This window comes from Oncorhynchus nerka, linkage group LG9a, assembly GCF_034236695.1.
Source record: "Oncorhynchus nerka isolate Pitt River linkage group LG9a, Oner_Uvic_2.0, whole genome shotgun sequence".
Lineage (NCBI taxonomy): Eukaryota > Metazoa > Chordata > Actinopteri > Salmoniformes > Salmonidae > Oncorhynchus > Oncorhynchus nerka.
Window position 1 is genome coordinate 40,722,206 of NC_088404.1, and position 16,522 is coordinate 40,738,727.

At 44.2% G+C, this 16,522-nt stretch overlaps 1 protein-coding gene across 3 annotated transcripts in view; it reads left to right on the top strand.

The window, feature by feature from the left end:
* Positions 1-222: 222 nt before the first annotated feature.
* LOC115134313 (interleukin-34) overlaps positions 223-16,522 on the top strand; it is a 28,410-nt gene continuing 12,110 nt past the window's right edge. The window contains exons 1-4 of one of the 3 annotated variants that reach the window (XM_029668148.2): positions 223-452; positions 11,955-12,090; positions 13,732-13,835; positions 14,022-14,099. In XM_029668148.2, coding sequence (XP_029524008.1) covers positions 12,051-12,090; positions 13,732-13,835; positions 14,022-14,099 — 222 coding nt within the window. In that variant the 5' untranslated portion in view covers positions 223-452; positions 11,955-12,050. The other 2 variants (XM_029668146.2, XM_029668147.2) reach the window with 2 other exon arrangements.

Sequence of the window (16,522 nt, forward strand, 5' to 3'; positions counted from 1 at the left end):
CCGCGTGGCTGTTGAGCACATGGAGTACGTTTTAAGCCTAAGGAGCTGAATGTGGAGTATGGTGCGATATCTGTGTCAACAAATTGTATTTGAATTTTATAATTTGTATTAGGATACTGAATTAGAATGTAATATTTAGGGCAGTCTAGTCGGGGATGAGATTATTATTTGGGAGAGTTATGGCGCAGTGCATGGAAAGTGAAAGTAAAACCTGACAATTTGCGCCTGCAAGGTGGAGCTGGAGACGACCATTTGGACATTGCGCAATTGATCAATATTCTCTCGTTTTGGAGTTCTGGGCCAAAGAAAGTGAGGCTTCAGGGATTTTCCCAAATTCGCGTTCGCCTAAAACGGGGGTTTTACTCTGGGTGTTGCTGCGCGCAGGTCATCTATTAAAGATGACATTGTTTAAATATCACTGACCAGTCACGCACGCGTGGTTTCCCAGCCTTGTAAGTAAGTCGTTTGTGTGAACCATGTGTGATTTTGGTCGCTGCTGCTGATGGTCATTGGAGTGTTGAAGTTGCGAGTTTCTGTGGAGTTACTGCTGAGATTGTGCAGGTGAATATGGAAGTGATATTTGTAACGTCTTGAGCAAATATTGGATGTGTTATGTATTGCTGCGCTTAGCCAACTTTAGTTATATGGCCTTATAAGACATGCTATTATTTAATATGGACGCTGGTGCCGAAGGTGCTGTTTTGATATTGTAGGCTATATGGTTAAATAATGAAGACCCTTGGGATCCATAGGATATATAGACATGCTATTTGCCAGTGTTGGCTATGCCTACTCTATTTGCGATGCATTTTATTGTCATATAATTGTCATATAACATATGTCCATACATGTGATAAATGTAAGTTATGTTTGGGGCACTGTCCTCTACTTTTCTCCAAGTTACAGCTGTGATGTGTGATTTAATGTTCTTGTCAATTTTGTCATAAGTTTCTGTATTTTTTTTTGGAACTGATCATGGAAATTCACGTGAATGAATGATCACATCATTCACACCCCATTCACATTTGTCATGCCTCCAGATTGGAGAATTCCTGAATTCAAAGGTATTTTGGATTCGCATGTGAAGTGGAGTCATTAAAACTCGTTTTTCAACCACTTTCAACCACTCAAATTTACTGTTAACAAACTATAATTTTAGCAAGTTGGTTAGGACATCTGCTTTGTGCTTGACACAAGTAATTCTTCCAACAATTGTTTACAAACAGATTATTTCACTTATAATTCACTGTATCACAATTCCAGTGGGTCAGAAGTTTACATACACTAAGTTGACTGTGCCTTTAAACAGCTTGGAAAATTTCAGAAAATGATGTCATGGCTTTAGATAGCTTGCTATAGGCTAATTGACATCATTTGAGTCAATTGGAGGTGTACCTGTGGAAGTATTTCAAGGCCTACCTTCAAACTCAGTTCCTCTTTGCTTGACATGATGAGAAAATCAAAATAAATCAGCCAAGAAGTCTGGTTCATCCTTGGACCACGTTCATCTGTACAAACAATTGTACGCAAGTATAAACACCATGGGACCACGCAGCCTTCATACCACTCAGGAAGAAGATGCATTCAGTCTCCTAGAGATGAAGGTACTTTGGTGCAAAAAAGTGCAAATCAATCCCAGAACAACAGCAAAGGACCTTGTGAGGATGCTGGAGGACACAGGTACAAAAGTATCTATATCCATAGTAAAACGAGTCCTATATTGACATAACCTGAAAGGCCTCTCAGCAAGGAAGAAGCCACTGCTCTGAAACCGCCATAAAAAGCCAGACTACGGTTTGCAACTGCACATGGGGATCGTACTTTTTTGGAGAAATGTCCTCTGGTCTAATGAAACAAAAATAGAACTGTTTGGCCATAATGACCATCGTTATGTTGGAGGAAAAAGGGGGATGCTCGCAAGCCAAAGAATACCATCCCAACCGTGAAGCACAGGGGTGGCAGCATCATGTTGTAGGGGTGCTTTGCTGCAGGAGGGACTGGTGCACTTCACACAATAGATGGCATCATGAGGAAAGACAATTATGTGGATATATTGAAGCAACATCTCAAGACATCAGTCAGGAAGTTAAATCTTGGTCGCAAATGGGTCTTCCAAATGAACATTCACCCCAAGCATACTACCAAAGTTGTGGCAAAATGGCTTAAGGACAACAAAGTCAAGATATTGGAATGGCCATCACAAAGCCCTGATCTCAATCCTATAGAAAATGTGTGAGCAGAACTGAATAAGCGTGTTCGAGCAAGGAGGCCTACAAACCTGACTCAGTTACACCAGCTCTGTCAGGAGGAATGGGCCAAAATTCACCCAACTTATTGTGGGAAGCTTGTGGAAGGCTACCAGAAACGTTTGACCCAAGTTAAACAATTTATAGGCAATGCTACCAAATACTAATTGAGTGTATGTAAACTTCTGATCCACTGGGAATGTGATGAAAGAAATACAAGCTGAAATAAATCATTCTCTCTACTATTATTCTGACATTTCACATTCTTAAAATAAAGTGGTGATCCTAACTGACCTAAGACAGGGAATTTTTACTAGCATTAAATGTCAGGAATTGTGAAAAACGGAGTTTAAATGTATTTGGCAAAGGTGTATGTAAACTTCCGACTTCAACTGTATATATACAGTATCAGTCAAAAGTTTGGACACCTTCTCATTCAAGGATTTTTCTTTATTTTTACTATTTTCTACATTCTAGAATAATGAACACATCAAAACGACGAAATAACACATATGGAATCATGTAGTAACCCAAAATGTGTTAAACACATCAAAATATATTTTATATTTGAGATTCTTCAAATAGCCACACTTTGTACACTCTTGGTATTCTCTCATTCAGTTTCACCTGGAATGCTTTTCCAGCAGTCTTGAAGGAGTTCCCACATATGCTGAGCACTTGTTGGCTGCATTTCCTTCACTCTGCGGTCCAACTTGAACTCTGAAGAATTTATTTGGGCTGCAATTTCTGAGGCTGCTAACTATAATGAACTTATCCTCTGCAGCAGAGGTAACTCTGGGTCTTCCTTTCCTGTGGCAATCCTCATGAGAGCCAGTTTCATCATAGTGCTTGATGGTTTTTGCGACTGCACTTGAAGAAACTCTCAAAGTTCTTGAAATCTTCCGTATTGACTGACTTTCATGTCAGTCATAATGGACTGTTGTTTCTCTTTGCTTATTTAAGCTGTTCTTGCCATAATATGGACTTGGTCTTTTACCAAATAGAGCTCTCCTGTATACCACCTCTACAACACAACTGATTGGCTCAATGCATTAAGAAGGACAGAAATTCCACAAATGAACTTTTAACAAATCAAATCAAATTGTATTTGTCACATACACATGGTTAGCAGATGTTAATGCGAGTGTAGCGAAATGCTTGTGCTTCTAGTTCCGACAATGCAGTAATAACCAACGAGTAATCTAGCTAACAATTCCAAACTACTACCTTATACACACAAGTGTAAAGGGATAAAGAATATGTACATAAAGATATATGAATGAGTGATGGTACAAAGCGGCATAGGCAAGATGCTGTAGATGGTATCGAGTACAGTATATACATATGAGATGAGTATGTAAACAAAGTGGCATAGTTAAAGTGGCTAGTGATACATGTATTACATAAAGATGCAGTAGATGATATAGAGTACAGTATATACGTATATATATGAGATAAATAATGTAGGGTATGTAAACATTATATTAAGTAGCATTGTTTAATGTGGCTAGTGATATATTTTACATCAATTCCCATCAATTCCCATGTTGGCAGCAGCCACTCAATGTTAGTGGTGGCTGTTTAACAGTCTGATGGCCTTGAGATAGAAGCTGTTTTTCAATCTCCCGGTCCCAGCTTTGATGCACCTGTACTGACCTCGCCTTCTGGATGATAGCGGGGTGAACAGGCAGTGGCTCGGGTGGTTGTTGTCCTTGATGATATTTATGGCCTTCCTGTGACATCGGGTGGTGTAGGTGTCCTGGAGGGCAGGTAGTTTGCCCCGGTGATGCATTGTGCTGACCTCACTACCCTCTGGAGAGCCTTACGGTTGTGGGCGGAGCAGTTGCCATACCAGGCGGTGATACAGCCCGACAGGATTTTTTCAAACCAAATCAAATTTTATTTGTCACATACACATGGTTAGCAGATGTTAATGCGAGTGTAGCGAAATGCTTGTGCTTCTAGTTCCGACAATGCAGTGATAACCAACAAGTAATCTAACTAACAATTCTAAAACTACTGTCTTATACACAGTGTAAGGGGATAAAGAATATGTACATAAGGATATATGAGTGAGTGATGGTACAGAGCAGCATACAGTAGATGGTATCGAGTACAGTATATACATGAGATGAGTATGTAGACAAAGTAAACAAAGTGGCATAGTTAAAGTGGCTAGTGATACATGTATTACATAAGGATGCAGTCGATGATGTAGAGTACAGTATATACGTATGCATATGAGATGAATAATGTAGGGTAAGTAACATTATATAAGGTAGCATTGTTTAAAGTGGCTAGTGATATATTTACATCATTTCCCATCAATTCCCATTATTAAAGTGGCTGGAGTTGGGTCAGTGTCAATGACAGTGTGTTGGCAGCAGCCACTCAATGGTGGCTGTTTAACAGTCTGATAGCCTTGAGATAGAAGCTGTTTTTCAGTCTCTCAGTCCCAGCTTTGATGCACCTGTACTGACCTCGCCTTCTGGATGATAGCGGGGTGAACAGGCAGTGGTTCGGTGGTTGATGTCCTTGATGATCTTTATGGCCTTCCTGTAACATCGGGTGGTGTAGGTGTCCTGGAGGGCAGGTAGTTTGCCCCCGGTGATGCGTTGTGCAGACCTCACTACCCTCTGGAGAGCCTTACGGTTGAGGGCGGAGCAGTTGCCGTACCAGGCGGTGATACAGCCCGCCAGGATGCTCTCGATTGTGCATCTGTAGAAGTGTGTGAGTGCTTTTGGTGACAAGCCGAATTTCTTCAGCCTCCTGAGGTTGAAGAGGCGCTGCTGCGCCTTCTTCACGACGCTGTCAGTGTGAGTGGACCAATTCAGTTTGTCTGTGATGTGTATGCCGAGGAACTTAAAACTTGCTACCCTCTCCACTACTGTTCCATCGATGTGGATAGGGGGGTGTTCCCTCTGCTGTTTCCTGAAGTCCACAATCATCTCCTTAGTTTTGTTGACGTTGAGTGTGAGGTTATTTTCCTGACACCACACTCCGAGGGCCCTCACCTCCTCCCTGTAGGCCGTCTCGTCGTTGTTGGTAATCAAGCCTACCACTGTTGTGTCGTCCGCAAACTTGATGATTGAGTTGGAGGCGTGCGTGGCCACGCAGTCGTGGGTGAACAGGGAGTACAGGAGAGGGCTCAGAACGCACCCTTGTGGGGCCCCCGTGTTGAGGATCAGCGGGGAGGAGATGTTGTTGCCTACCCTCACCACCTGGGGGCGGCCCGTCAGGAAGTCCAGTACCCAGTTGCACAGGGCGGGGTCGAGACCCAGGGTCTCGAGCTTGATGACGAGCTTGGAGGGTACTATGGTGTTGAATGCCGAGCTGTAGTCGATGAACAGCATTCTCACATAGGTATTCCTCTTGTCCAGGTGGGTTAGGGCAGTGTGCAGTGTGGTTGAGATTGCATCGTCTGTGGACCTATTTGGGCGGTAAGCAAATTGGAGTGGGTCTAGGGTGTCAGGTAGGGTGGAGGTGATATGGTCCTTGACTAGTCTCTCAAAGCACTTCATGATGACGGAAGTGAGTGCTACGGGGCGGTAGTCGTTTAGCTCAGTTACCTTAGCTTTCTTGGGAACAGGAACAATGGTGGCCCTCTTGAAGCATGTGGGAACAGCAGACTGGTATAGGGATTGATTGAATATGTCCGTAAACACACCGGCCAGCTGGTCTGCGCATGCTCTGAGGGCGCGGCTGGGGATGCCGTCTGGGCCTGCAGCCTTGCGAGGGTTAACACGTTTAAATGTCTTACTCACCTCGGCTGCAGTGAAGGAGAGACCGCATGTTTTCGTTGCAGGCCGTGTCAGTGGCACTGTATTGTCCTCAAAGCGGGCAAAAAAGTTATTTAGTCTGCCTGGGAGCAAGACATCCTGGTCCGTGACTGGGCTGGGTTTCTTCTTGTAGTCCGTGATTGACTGTAGACCCTGCCACATGCTCTCGATTGTGCATCTGTAAAAGTTTGTGAGTGCTTTTGGTGACAAGCCAAATTTCTTTAGCCTCCTGAGGTTGAAGAGGCGCTGCTGCTGTGTGGGTGGACGAATTCAGTTTGTCTGTGATGTGTACGCCGAGGAACTTAAAACTTACTACCCTCTCCACTACTGTTACATCAATGTGGATAGGGGGGTGTTCCCTCTGCTGTTTCCTGAAGTCCACAATCATCTCCTTAGTTTTGTAACAAAGCACGCCTGTTAAAATTGAAATGCTTTCCAGATGACTACCTCATGAAGAAGTTTGTGAGAATGCCAAGAGTGTGCAAAGCTGTCATCAAGGCAAAGGGTGGCTGTGAAGAATCTAAAATGTTAATTATATTTAGATTTGTTTGACAGTTTTTTGGTTACTACATAATTCCATATATGTCATTTCATAGTTGTGATGTCTTTACTATTATTCTACAATGTAGAAAATAGTAAAAACAAAGAAAAACCCTTGAATGAGTAGGTGTGTCCATACTTTTGACTGGTACTAAAAAAACATTTAATAATAATGTCAATGATTTTACTGAGTTAATTAATATAAGGAAATCAGTCAATTGAAATACATTAATTAGGCCCTAATCTATGGATTTCACATGACTGGGCAGGGGCGAAGCCATGGGTGCGCCTGGTAGGGCAAAGGCCCACCCACTGGGGAGCCAGGCCCAGCCAATCAGAATGAGTTTTTTCCCACATAAGGGATTTGTTACAGACAGAAATACTCCTCAGTTTCATCAGCTGTCTGGGTGGCTGGTCTCAGATGATCCCGCAGATGACGAAGCCGGATGTGGAGGTCCTGGGCTGACATGGTTACATGGTTGGATTTACTGCCAAATTCTGTAAAACAACTTTTGGGGCAGCTTATGGTAGAGAAATTAACATTAATTTCTCTGCCAACAGCTCTGGTGGACATTCCCGCAGTCAGTATACCAATTGCACACTCCCTTAAAACTTGAGACATCTGTGGTATTGTGTTGTGTGACAAAACTGCACATTTTATAGTGGCCTTGTATTGTCCCCAGCACAAGGTGCACCTGTGTAATGATCATGTTGTTTAATCAACTTCTTGAAATGCCACACCTGTCAGGTGGATGGATTATGTTGGCAAAAGAGAAATGCTCATTTAACAGGGATGTAAACAAGTTTGTGCCAAAATTTGAGAGAAATACTATTTTTGTGCGCATGGCATCTTTTATTTCAGCTCATGAAACATGGGACCAACACATTACATGTTGCATTTATATTTTTGTTCAGTGCGTATGTATGTATATATACTGTATTTATATTTATACATACAGTCGTGGCCAAAAGTTTTGAGAATGACACAAATATACATTTTCACAAAGTCTGCTGCCTCAGTTTGTATGACGGCAATTTGCATATACTCTAGAATGTTATTTTATTTTTTTATTTTACCTTTATTTAACCAGGCAAGTCAGTTAAGAACACATTCTTATTTTCAATGACGGCCTGGGAACAGTGGGTTAACTGCCTGTTCAGGGGCAGAACGACAGATTTGTACCTTGTCAGCTCGGGGGTTTGAACTCTCAACCTTCCGGTTACTAGTCCAACGCTCTAACCACTAGGCTACCCTGCCTGAAGAGTGATCAGATGAATTGCAATTAATTGCAAAGTCCCTCTTTGCCATGCAAATAAACTGAATCCCCAAAAACATTTCCACTGCATTTCAGCCCTGCCACAAAAGGACCAGCTGACATCATGTCAGTGATTCTCTCGTTAACACAGGTGTGAGTGTTGACGAGGACAAGGCTGGAGATCACTATGTCATGCTGATTGGAAGCTTCAAAAGGAGGGTGGTGCTTGAAATCATTGTTCTTCCTCTGTCAACCATGGTTGCCTGCAAGGAAACACGTGCCGTCATCATTTCTTTGCACAAAAAGGGCTTCACAGGCAAGGATATTGCTGCCAGTAAGATTGCACCTAAATCAACCATTTATCGGATCCTCAGGAACTTCAAGGAGAGCTGTTCAATTGTTGTGAAGAAGGCTTCAAGAAAGTCCAGCAAGTGCCAGGACCGTCTCCTAAAGTTGATTCAGCTGCGGGATTGGGGCACCACTAGTACAGAGCTTGCTCAGGAATGGCAGCAGGCAGGTGTGAGTGCATCTGCACGCACAGTGAGGCGAAGACTTTTGGAGGATGTCCTGGTGTCAAGAAGGGCAGCAAAGAAGCCACTTCTCTCCAGGAAAAACATCAGGGACAGACTGATATTCTGCAAAAGGTACAGGGATTGGACTGCTGAGGACTGGGGTAAAGTCATTTTCTCTGATGAATTGCCTTTTCGATTGTTTGGGGCATCCGGAAAAAAGCTTGTCTGGAGAAGACAAGGTGAGCGCTACCATCAGTCCTGTGTCATGCCAACATTAAAGCATCCTGAGACCATTCATGTGTGGGGTTGCTTCTCAGCCAAGGGAGTGGGTTCACTCACAATTTGTCCTAAGAACACAGCCATGAATAAAGAATGGTTCCAACACATCCTCCGAGAGCAACTTCTCCCAACCATCCCGGAACAGTTTGGTGATGAACAATGCCTTTTCCAGCATGATGGAGCACCTTGCCATAAGGCAAAAGTGATAACTAAGTGGCTCGGGGAACAAAACATTGATATTTTGGGTCCATGGCCAGGAAACTCCCCAGAGCTTAATCCCATTGAGAACTTGAGGTCAATCCTCAAGAAGCGGGTGGACAAACAAAAACCCACATATTCTGACAAACTACAAGCATTGATTATGCAAGAATGGGCTGCCATCAGTCAGGATGTGGCCCAGAAGTTAATTGACAGCATGCCAGGGCAGATTGCAGAGGTCTTGAAAAAGAAGGGTCAACACTGAAAATATTAACTCTTTGCATCAACTTACATTTACATTTACATTTAAGTCATTTAGCAGACGCTCTTATCCAGAGCGACTTACAAATTGGTGCATTCACCTTATGACATCCAGTGGAACAGTAGTGCATCTAAATCTTTTAAGGGGGGTGAGAGGGATTACTTCATCCTATCCTAGGTATTCCTTAAAGAGGTGGGGTTTCAGGTGTCTCCGGAAGGTGGTGATTGACTCCGCTGTCCTGGCGTCGTGAGGGAGTTTGTTCCACCATTGGGGGGCCAGAGCAGCGAACAGTTTTGACTGGGCTGAGCGGGAACTGTACTTCCTCAGTGGTAGGGAGGCGAGCAGGCCAGAGGTGGATGAACGCAGTGCCCTTGTTTGGGTGTAGGGCCTGATCAGAGCCTGGAGGTACTGAGGTGCCGTTCCCCTCACAGCTCCGTAGGCAAGCACCATGGTCTTGTAGCGGATGCGAGCTTCAACTGGAAGCCAGTGGAGAGAGCGGAGGAGCGGGGTGACGTGAGAGAACTTGGGAAGGTTGAACACCAGACGGGCTGCGGCGTTCTGGATGAGTTGTAGGGGTTTAATGGCACAGGCAGGGAGCCCAGCCAACAGCGAGTTGCAGTAATCCAGACGGGAGATGACAAGTGCCTGGATTAGGACCTGCACCGCTTCCTGTGTGAGGCAGGGTCGTACTCTGCGGATGTTGTAGAGCATGAACCTACAGGAACGGGCCACCGCCTTGATGTTAGTTGAGAACGACAGGGTGTTGTCCAGGATCACGCCAAGGTTCTTAGCGCTCTGGGAGGAGGACACAATGGAGTTGTCAACCGTGATGGCGAGATCATGGAACGGGCAGTCCTTCCCCGGGAGGAAGAGCGGCTCCGTCTTGCCGAGGTTCAGCTTGAGGTGGTGATCCGTCATCCACACTGATATGTCTGCCAGACATGCAGAGATGCGATTCGCCACCTGGTCATCAGAAGGGGGAAAGGAGAAGATTAATTGTGTGTCGTCTGCATAGCAATGATAGGAGAGACCATGTGAGATTATGACAGAGCCAAGTGACTTGGTGTATAGCGAGAATAGGAGAGGGCCTAGAACAGAGCCCTGGGGGACACCAGTGGTGAGAGCACGTGGTGTGGAGACGGATTCTCGCCACGCCACCTGGTAGGAGCGACCTGTCAGGTAGGACGCAATCCAAGCGTGGGCCGCGCCGGAGATGCCCAACTCGGAGAGTTACTTCATGTAATTGTCAATAAAAGCCTTTGACACTTATGAAATGCTTGTAATTATACTTCAGTATTCCATAGTAACAAAAATATCTAAAGACACTGAAACAGCAAACTTTGTGAAAATTGATATTTGTGTCATTTTCAAAACTTTTGGCCACGACTGTATAAACACTACATGACCAAATGTATGTGCTCGTCGAACATTTAATTCCAAAATCATGGGCATTAAAATGGAGTTGTCCCCCCCCTTTGCTGCTATAATAGCATCCACTCTTCTGGGAAGGCTTTCCACTAGGTGCTGGAACATTGCTGTGGGGACCTGCTTCCATTCAGCCACAGGAACATTGGTGAGGTCAGTCACTGATGTTGGGAGATTAGGCCTGGCTCACAGTCGGCGTTCCAATTCATCCCAAAGGTGTTCGATGGGGTTGAGGTCAGGGCTCTGTGCAGCCCAGTCCCATTCTTCCACACCGATCTCGACAAACCATTTTTGTAAGGACCTCACTTTGTGCACGGGGCATTGTCACACTGAAACAGGAAAGGGCCTTCCCCAAACTGTTGCCACAAAGTTGGAAACACAGAATCATCAAGGATGTCATTGTCTGCTGTAGCATGAAGATTTCCCTTCACTGGAACTAAAAGGGCCTAAACCGAACCATGAAATACAGCCCCAGAACATTATTCCTCCTCCACCAAACTTTACAGTTGGCACTATGCAGTCGAGCAGGTAGTGTTCTACTGACATCCGCCAAACCCAGATTCGCCGTCGGACTGCCAGATGGTGAAGCGTGATTCATCACTCCAGAGAACATGTTTCCATTGCTCTAGAGTCCAGTGGAGGCAAGCTTCACACCACTCCCGCCGACGCTTGGTGATCTTAGGCTTGTGTGCGGCTGATCAGCCATGGAAAGCCATTTCATGAAGCTCCCGACGAACAGTTCTTGTGCTGACGTTGCTTCCAGAAGCAGTTTGGAACTTGGTAGTGAGTGTTGCAACTGAGGACAGACGATATTTACGCTCTTCAGCACTCGGCGGTCTCGTTCTGTGAGCTTGTGCGGCAACGACTGAGCCTAGACATTTCTACTTCACAATAACAGCACTTACAGTTGACCGGGGCAGCTCTAGCAGGGCAGAAATTTGATGAACTGACTTGATGGAAAGGTGGCAGCATGGTGCCATGTTGAAAGTCACTGAGGTCTTCATTAAGGCCATTCTACTGCAAATGTTTGTCTATGGAGATTGTGTGGCTGTGCGCTCAATTTTATACACCTTTCAGCAATGGGTGTGGCTGAAATAGCCAAATCCACTCATTTGAAGGGGTGTCCACGATATAGCCGTCTGTAGCGCTGGCAAAAAAAAATGTTTTGCCCCCACCCCCAAACATCTTCCCGCAGCTTTGTCTAATGCACCGGTTTTGGCAGTACAGCGTTTCAAAATTCAAACTTCTCCTTTTGACATTAAGTGGTTGGTGGCCGGAGATGTACACATACGTCTGTCATCAAATGTCAACGTATACTGTACATTGATTATTTCCTGTTCTTTCAACCTGACAAGGGTTTTGTGGTGTTTATAGCTATTCAGAACAAATCTGATTGAAACCAGTGAAGACAGTCAATGTTGAACTGTTAAAAATACCTGTCTGTGTTGCTGTTACAGGCTAACAAGGAGCGAGAAGGACCTTGTGGTGCTCTGGAAAAGTGTGTGATCTGAGTCGGAGGCCTCCAGCGTGTGTAAACGGGCATAAATTGGAGTATGGTCCGGTCAACAACCTGGCTCCTGGGAGCTCTATTGGGTAAGAGAAGTCCTGTGGTGCTTGTGTGAAGAATTGGAGGGCTTGCAGATGTCCCTCTAACCTACAGCAAGTGCCCTGGGAACTACGTGTCAGGCCAAACGCTAGAGATTTGACATATTGTGGGGATGTAGTGGTGTGGGATCAGAACTGAGATTATGTGTACCGGTAGATTATGGATGTTATTCCTGGTTTCTTGAATAATTTTTGTTTGTGTTGCAATGGGCTGGGTGAGGCCCCATCACTTCAGCCACTTATACACCTACTGAGCGCTAAGAGGCCCTTAATAGTGTGAGGAAATACATCTGTCAGTAGAGACCGTTGGGAGTTTATAGTACCAGCAACTGAGCCCCAGTTGTCTTTGGAGAGTGGTAATAAATCGAATGATGCATACCTTTTCCCATTGGGCACCCTGGTTTGCATACCATATGTTAGTAAAAGAAAATGAATCACACTGACATTCTTGTATATTCTACAAAGGGTTTAATGGACCACGAATGTTTCAGACAATAGACCTTCATCACAGTTTACACAAAGTTTGTTCTGCTATGGAGAAACCCCTAAAGTGTTTTCGTAAAAGAGATCAATGCCCCCCCCTTAAACTGAAGAACTGTAACCATGACTCATCATAGACAAACAATGTATATTTCAGAGAGCTCAAGCTAGAAAGTGTATAGGGGATTGACAGTAGAAGACATCATATGTCTGATCAGTTCCTATCTCAGATTGAAAGAGAGATAACAAAAAAAGTATTGCGTAGGTCTGGTTTCTGTTCCAAAAAAGCTGTTAAACCGATGTATCTAACCACGTCCTGTAACAGAGAGAAAGAAATACACACACTTGACTAAAGAATGAGAGGAAGAACGTGTATTGAAGGCAAGAGAGGGGGGTAGGGTAAGTGAGGTATCTGATGTTTGAGCCCCTGACTGTAGACTGAGTGCAGTGAGGTACATTCCTAGGTCTTTGTGAAGAGTGCTGTGAGGTCTTGGGGATTTTGCTGACTCGGAGTCACTATACAATCATCTACATCTAAGCCCTCGGCCACAGGATCTAACCACACAGTGGTCCACAACAGACTGGCTTTGGACTGCATGCCACCACTCACTCTGCCCCCACTGCTATGAAACTGTGCTAGTCAGAGTTAGTTACTCCTGAGAAAAAATACCCTTTTGTCAAAATAGGTACTACTGTCTCAGTCTGCGTTTGGACCACAGGACCAAAATACTGTTTTCAAACATAATTGCAAAAATGTACCACTGACCATGAATGTATTGGATGTCTCCTGCACTTGACCACATGCAGATTAAGGTGAAAGCGTTTTAGAGGAGATTATTGTTGTGTTTAATCAGTATTGTAATCTGGCTCAGTTTGGGCTTTCTCTTAGATTGGTGGATTCTCAGTGAGATGATGAGTCTGATGGAAAGAAGAGGTCATGGTTCAGCATAATTCATTTTAGCAAAGCAACCACAAAGGTCTAGCTTGGAGCTATGGTCTGGCTTTGCACTGTGACAGTCTCAACATCTTTGCTCAGTTCTCACCACAATTATACCACTTCAATACTGCTACGACACTGTTTTAGAATATTTAACTGCGTCAGTGAGTGACATGTTACATGATATCATATGTATGTTGTGCCCCCTGTAGGTTTGATATGTGTACTACCTCTTGTTTTGATGACGCCCAGAACTGCCCAGTGCACGTCTTTGAAGACATTGGAAAACAAACTCATAGGCAGAAGACGTAACATGGTAAGAAGGGGGCAGGATATATCGAGACAGTTACAACATGTTTGGAATATTAATGAAATTAGGAAAGACTAGTGTGTGGATCACACACAGTAGTCTTGACAGTTGATATATGTGGAGATTACATTAAAGGTGGTATTTTTCTACAAACACAATCTGACACCAACATTTTTCCTGTCTTTTTAACAGAAACACAATTTACCCATTAATTACACCATCAGAGTTCACTATGAGGAGGTCTTCAAACTCAGCAATATCAGCAGGCTGGTGAGTCCCTCCCTTGGTTTTCTTATCATTACCACTGATCTAACTTAAATTATGGAAAAAAATCTACTTGTCACACCACCCACTCACTCACCCTTCGTCTACATTCCTTCCTTATTCTCCCTCCTTTATCTTTACTCTTATCACTACATCAGTCACCTAGCAACCAATTCCATAGTCCAAGTCGATATTCACGTAATAATAGGGAATTCTCCTCGACCACGCACACAAATTGGGGAAAACGAAAACATTTTCCCTTTCACACCCCTTGTAAAAGAGCCAACTTTGTCCTTGATTTTTTGGTCATACAGAAAAGGGTTAATCTAGGTAACCACACCTTGTTTTCCCCACGGGCAGGCGCTCTATCCAATGATGTACATAAACCACAGAGTTTCTAAACCTAGAGACGCAAAATCGTGAGAATTCCCGGGAACGCTTGTGAAACAGACCAAACAGACCAGGCCGGGGTTTGAGAAGTCCCCTAAGTTGTTGATTTTCTCAAAATGTAAAAACACAACCTAGATTTGAGCCTATGTCTTAAGTAGTTGAACATGTGAGACCACCGTTAGACCCGATGACGTGTTTCTACACTTGAGCTAGCTAAAAGCCAATTTATGCTTGATCTGTACATTTGGTGGGAGGCTCCTTATGGAGGGTGTGACGCAATTTCGAAGCCTCCGGAGGCATGCAGAGGCCAAATTGAGCTCTCTACCGCATCGCCGTGCACCCCCCAAATGTTGTAACAATGCTGATGCTTCTGTATAGCTCCGCATTGAAATTATTGGTTAACAGTAGTTGGCCGTGGGAGGTTCTGTATAAACACAAACTCACTTCCTTGACAAATTCAGTTCTGTGCTGCTCCACCAAGTGCAAGAAATATGAATGCCCTGACTTCTGCAGAGGCCATATCACTGTAAATACTACACGGCCAATGCAGATGTCAGATTGACCATGCAGCGCCTTTTAGCTAGCCATGACATTGCCTACAAGTGTGATCAGGGATTTCTATTGGAGAAGCAGTTTCAGCATATCATCATCCAGTACTGTCTTTGTATACACCCTGGATTGCTGATCAAATCAAATCAAATGTATTTATATAGCCCTTTGTACATCAGCGCCAACCCAGACAGGATGACCACAACAGTGAATCAACCCACTCAGGTGACACACCCCCTCCAGGGACGGCATGAGAGAGCCCCAGTAAGCCAGTGACTCAGCCCCTGTAATAGGGTTAGAGGCAGAGAATCCCAGTGGAAAGAGGGGAACCGGCAAGGCAGAGACAGCAAGGGCGGTTCGTTGCTCCAGAGCCTTTCCGTTCACCTTCCCACTCCTGGGCCAGACTACACTCAATCATATGACCCACTGAAGAGATGAGTCTTCAATAAAGACTTAAAGGTTGAGACCGAGTTTGCGTCTCTGACATGGGTAGGCAGACCGTTCCATAAAAATGGAGCTCTTATAGGAGAAAGCCCTGCCTCCAGCTGTTTGCTTAGAAATTCTAGGGACAATTAGGAGGCCTGCGTCTTGTGACCGTAGCGTACGTGTAGGTATGTACGGCAGGACCAAATCAGAGAGATAGGTAGGAGCAAGCCCATGTAATGCTTTGTAGGTTAGCAGTAAAACCTTGAAATCAGCCCTTACTTTGACAGGAAGCCAGTGTAGAGAGGCTAGCACTGGAGTAATATGATCACATTTTTTGGTTCTAGTCAGGATTCTAGCAGCCGTATTTAGCACTAACTGAAGTTTATTTAGTGCTTTATCCGGGTAGCCAGAAAGTAGAGCATTGCAGTAGTCTAACCTAGAAGTGACAAAAGCATGGATTAATTTTTCTGCGTCATTTTTGGACAGAAAGTTTCTGATTTTTGCAATGTTACGTAGATGGAAAAAAGCTGTCCTTGTAATGGTCTTGATATGTTCTTCAAAAGAGAGATCAGGGTCCAGAGTAACGCCGAGGTCCTTCACAGTTTTATTTGAGACGACTGTACAACCATTAAGATTAATTGTCAGATTCAACAGAAGATCTCTTTGTTTCTTGGGACCTAGAACAAGCATCTCTGTTTTGTCCGAGTTTAATAGTAGAAAGTGTGCAGCCATCCACTTCCGTATGTCTGAAAAACACATGCTTCTAGCGAGGGCAATTTTGGGGCTTCACCATGTTTCATTGAAATGTACAGCTGTGTGTCATCCGCATAGCAGTGAAAGTTAACATTATGTTTTCGAATAACATCCCCAAGAGGTAAAATATATAGTGAAAACAATAGTGGTCCTAAAACGGAACCTTGAGGAACACCGAAATTTACAGTTGATTTGTCAGAGGACAAACCATTCACAGAGACAAACTGATATCTTTCCGACAGATAAGATCTAAACCAGGCCAGAACATGTCCGTGTAGACCAATTTGGGTTTCCAATCTCTCCAAAAGAAT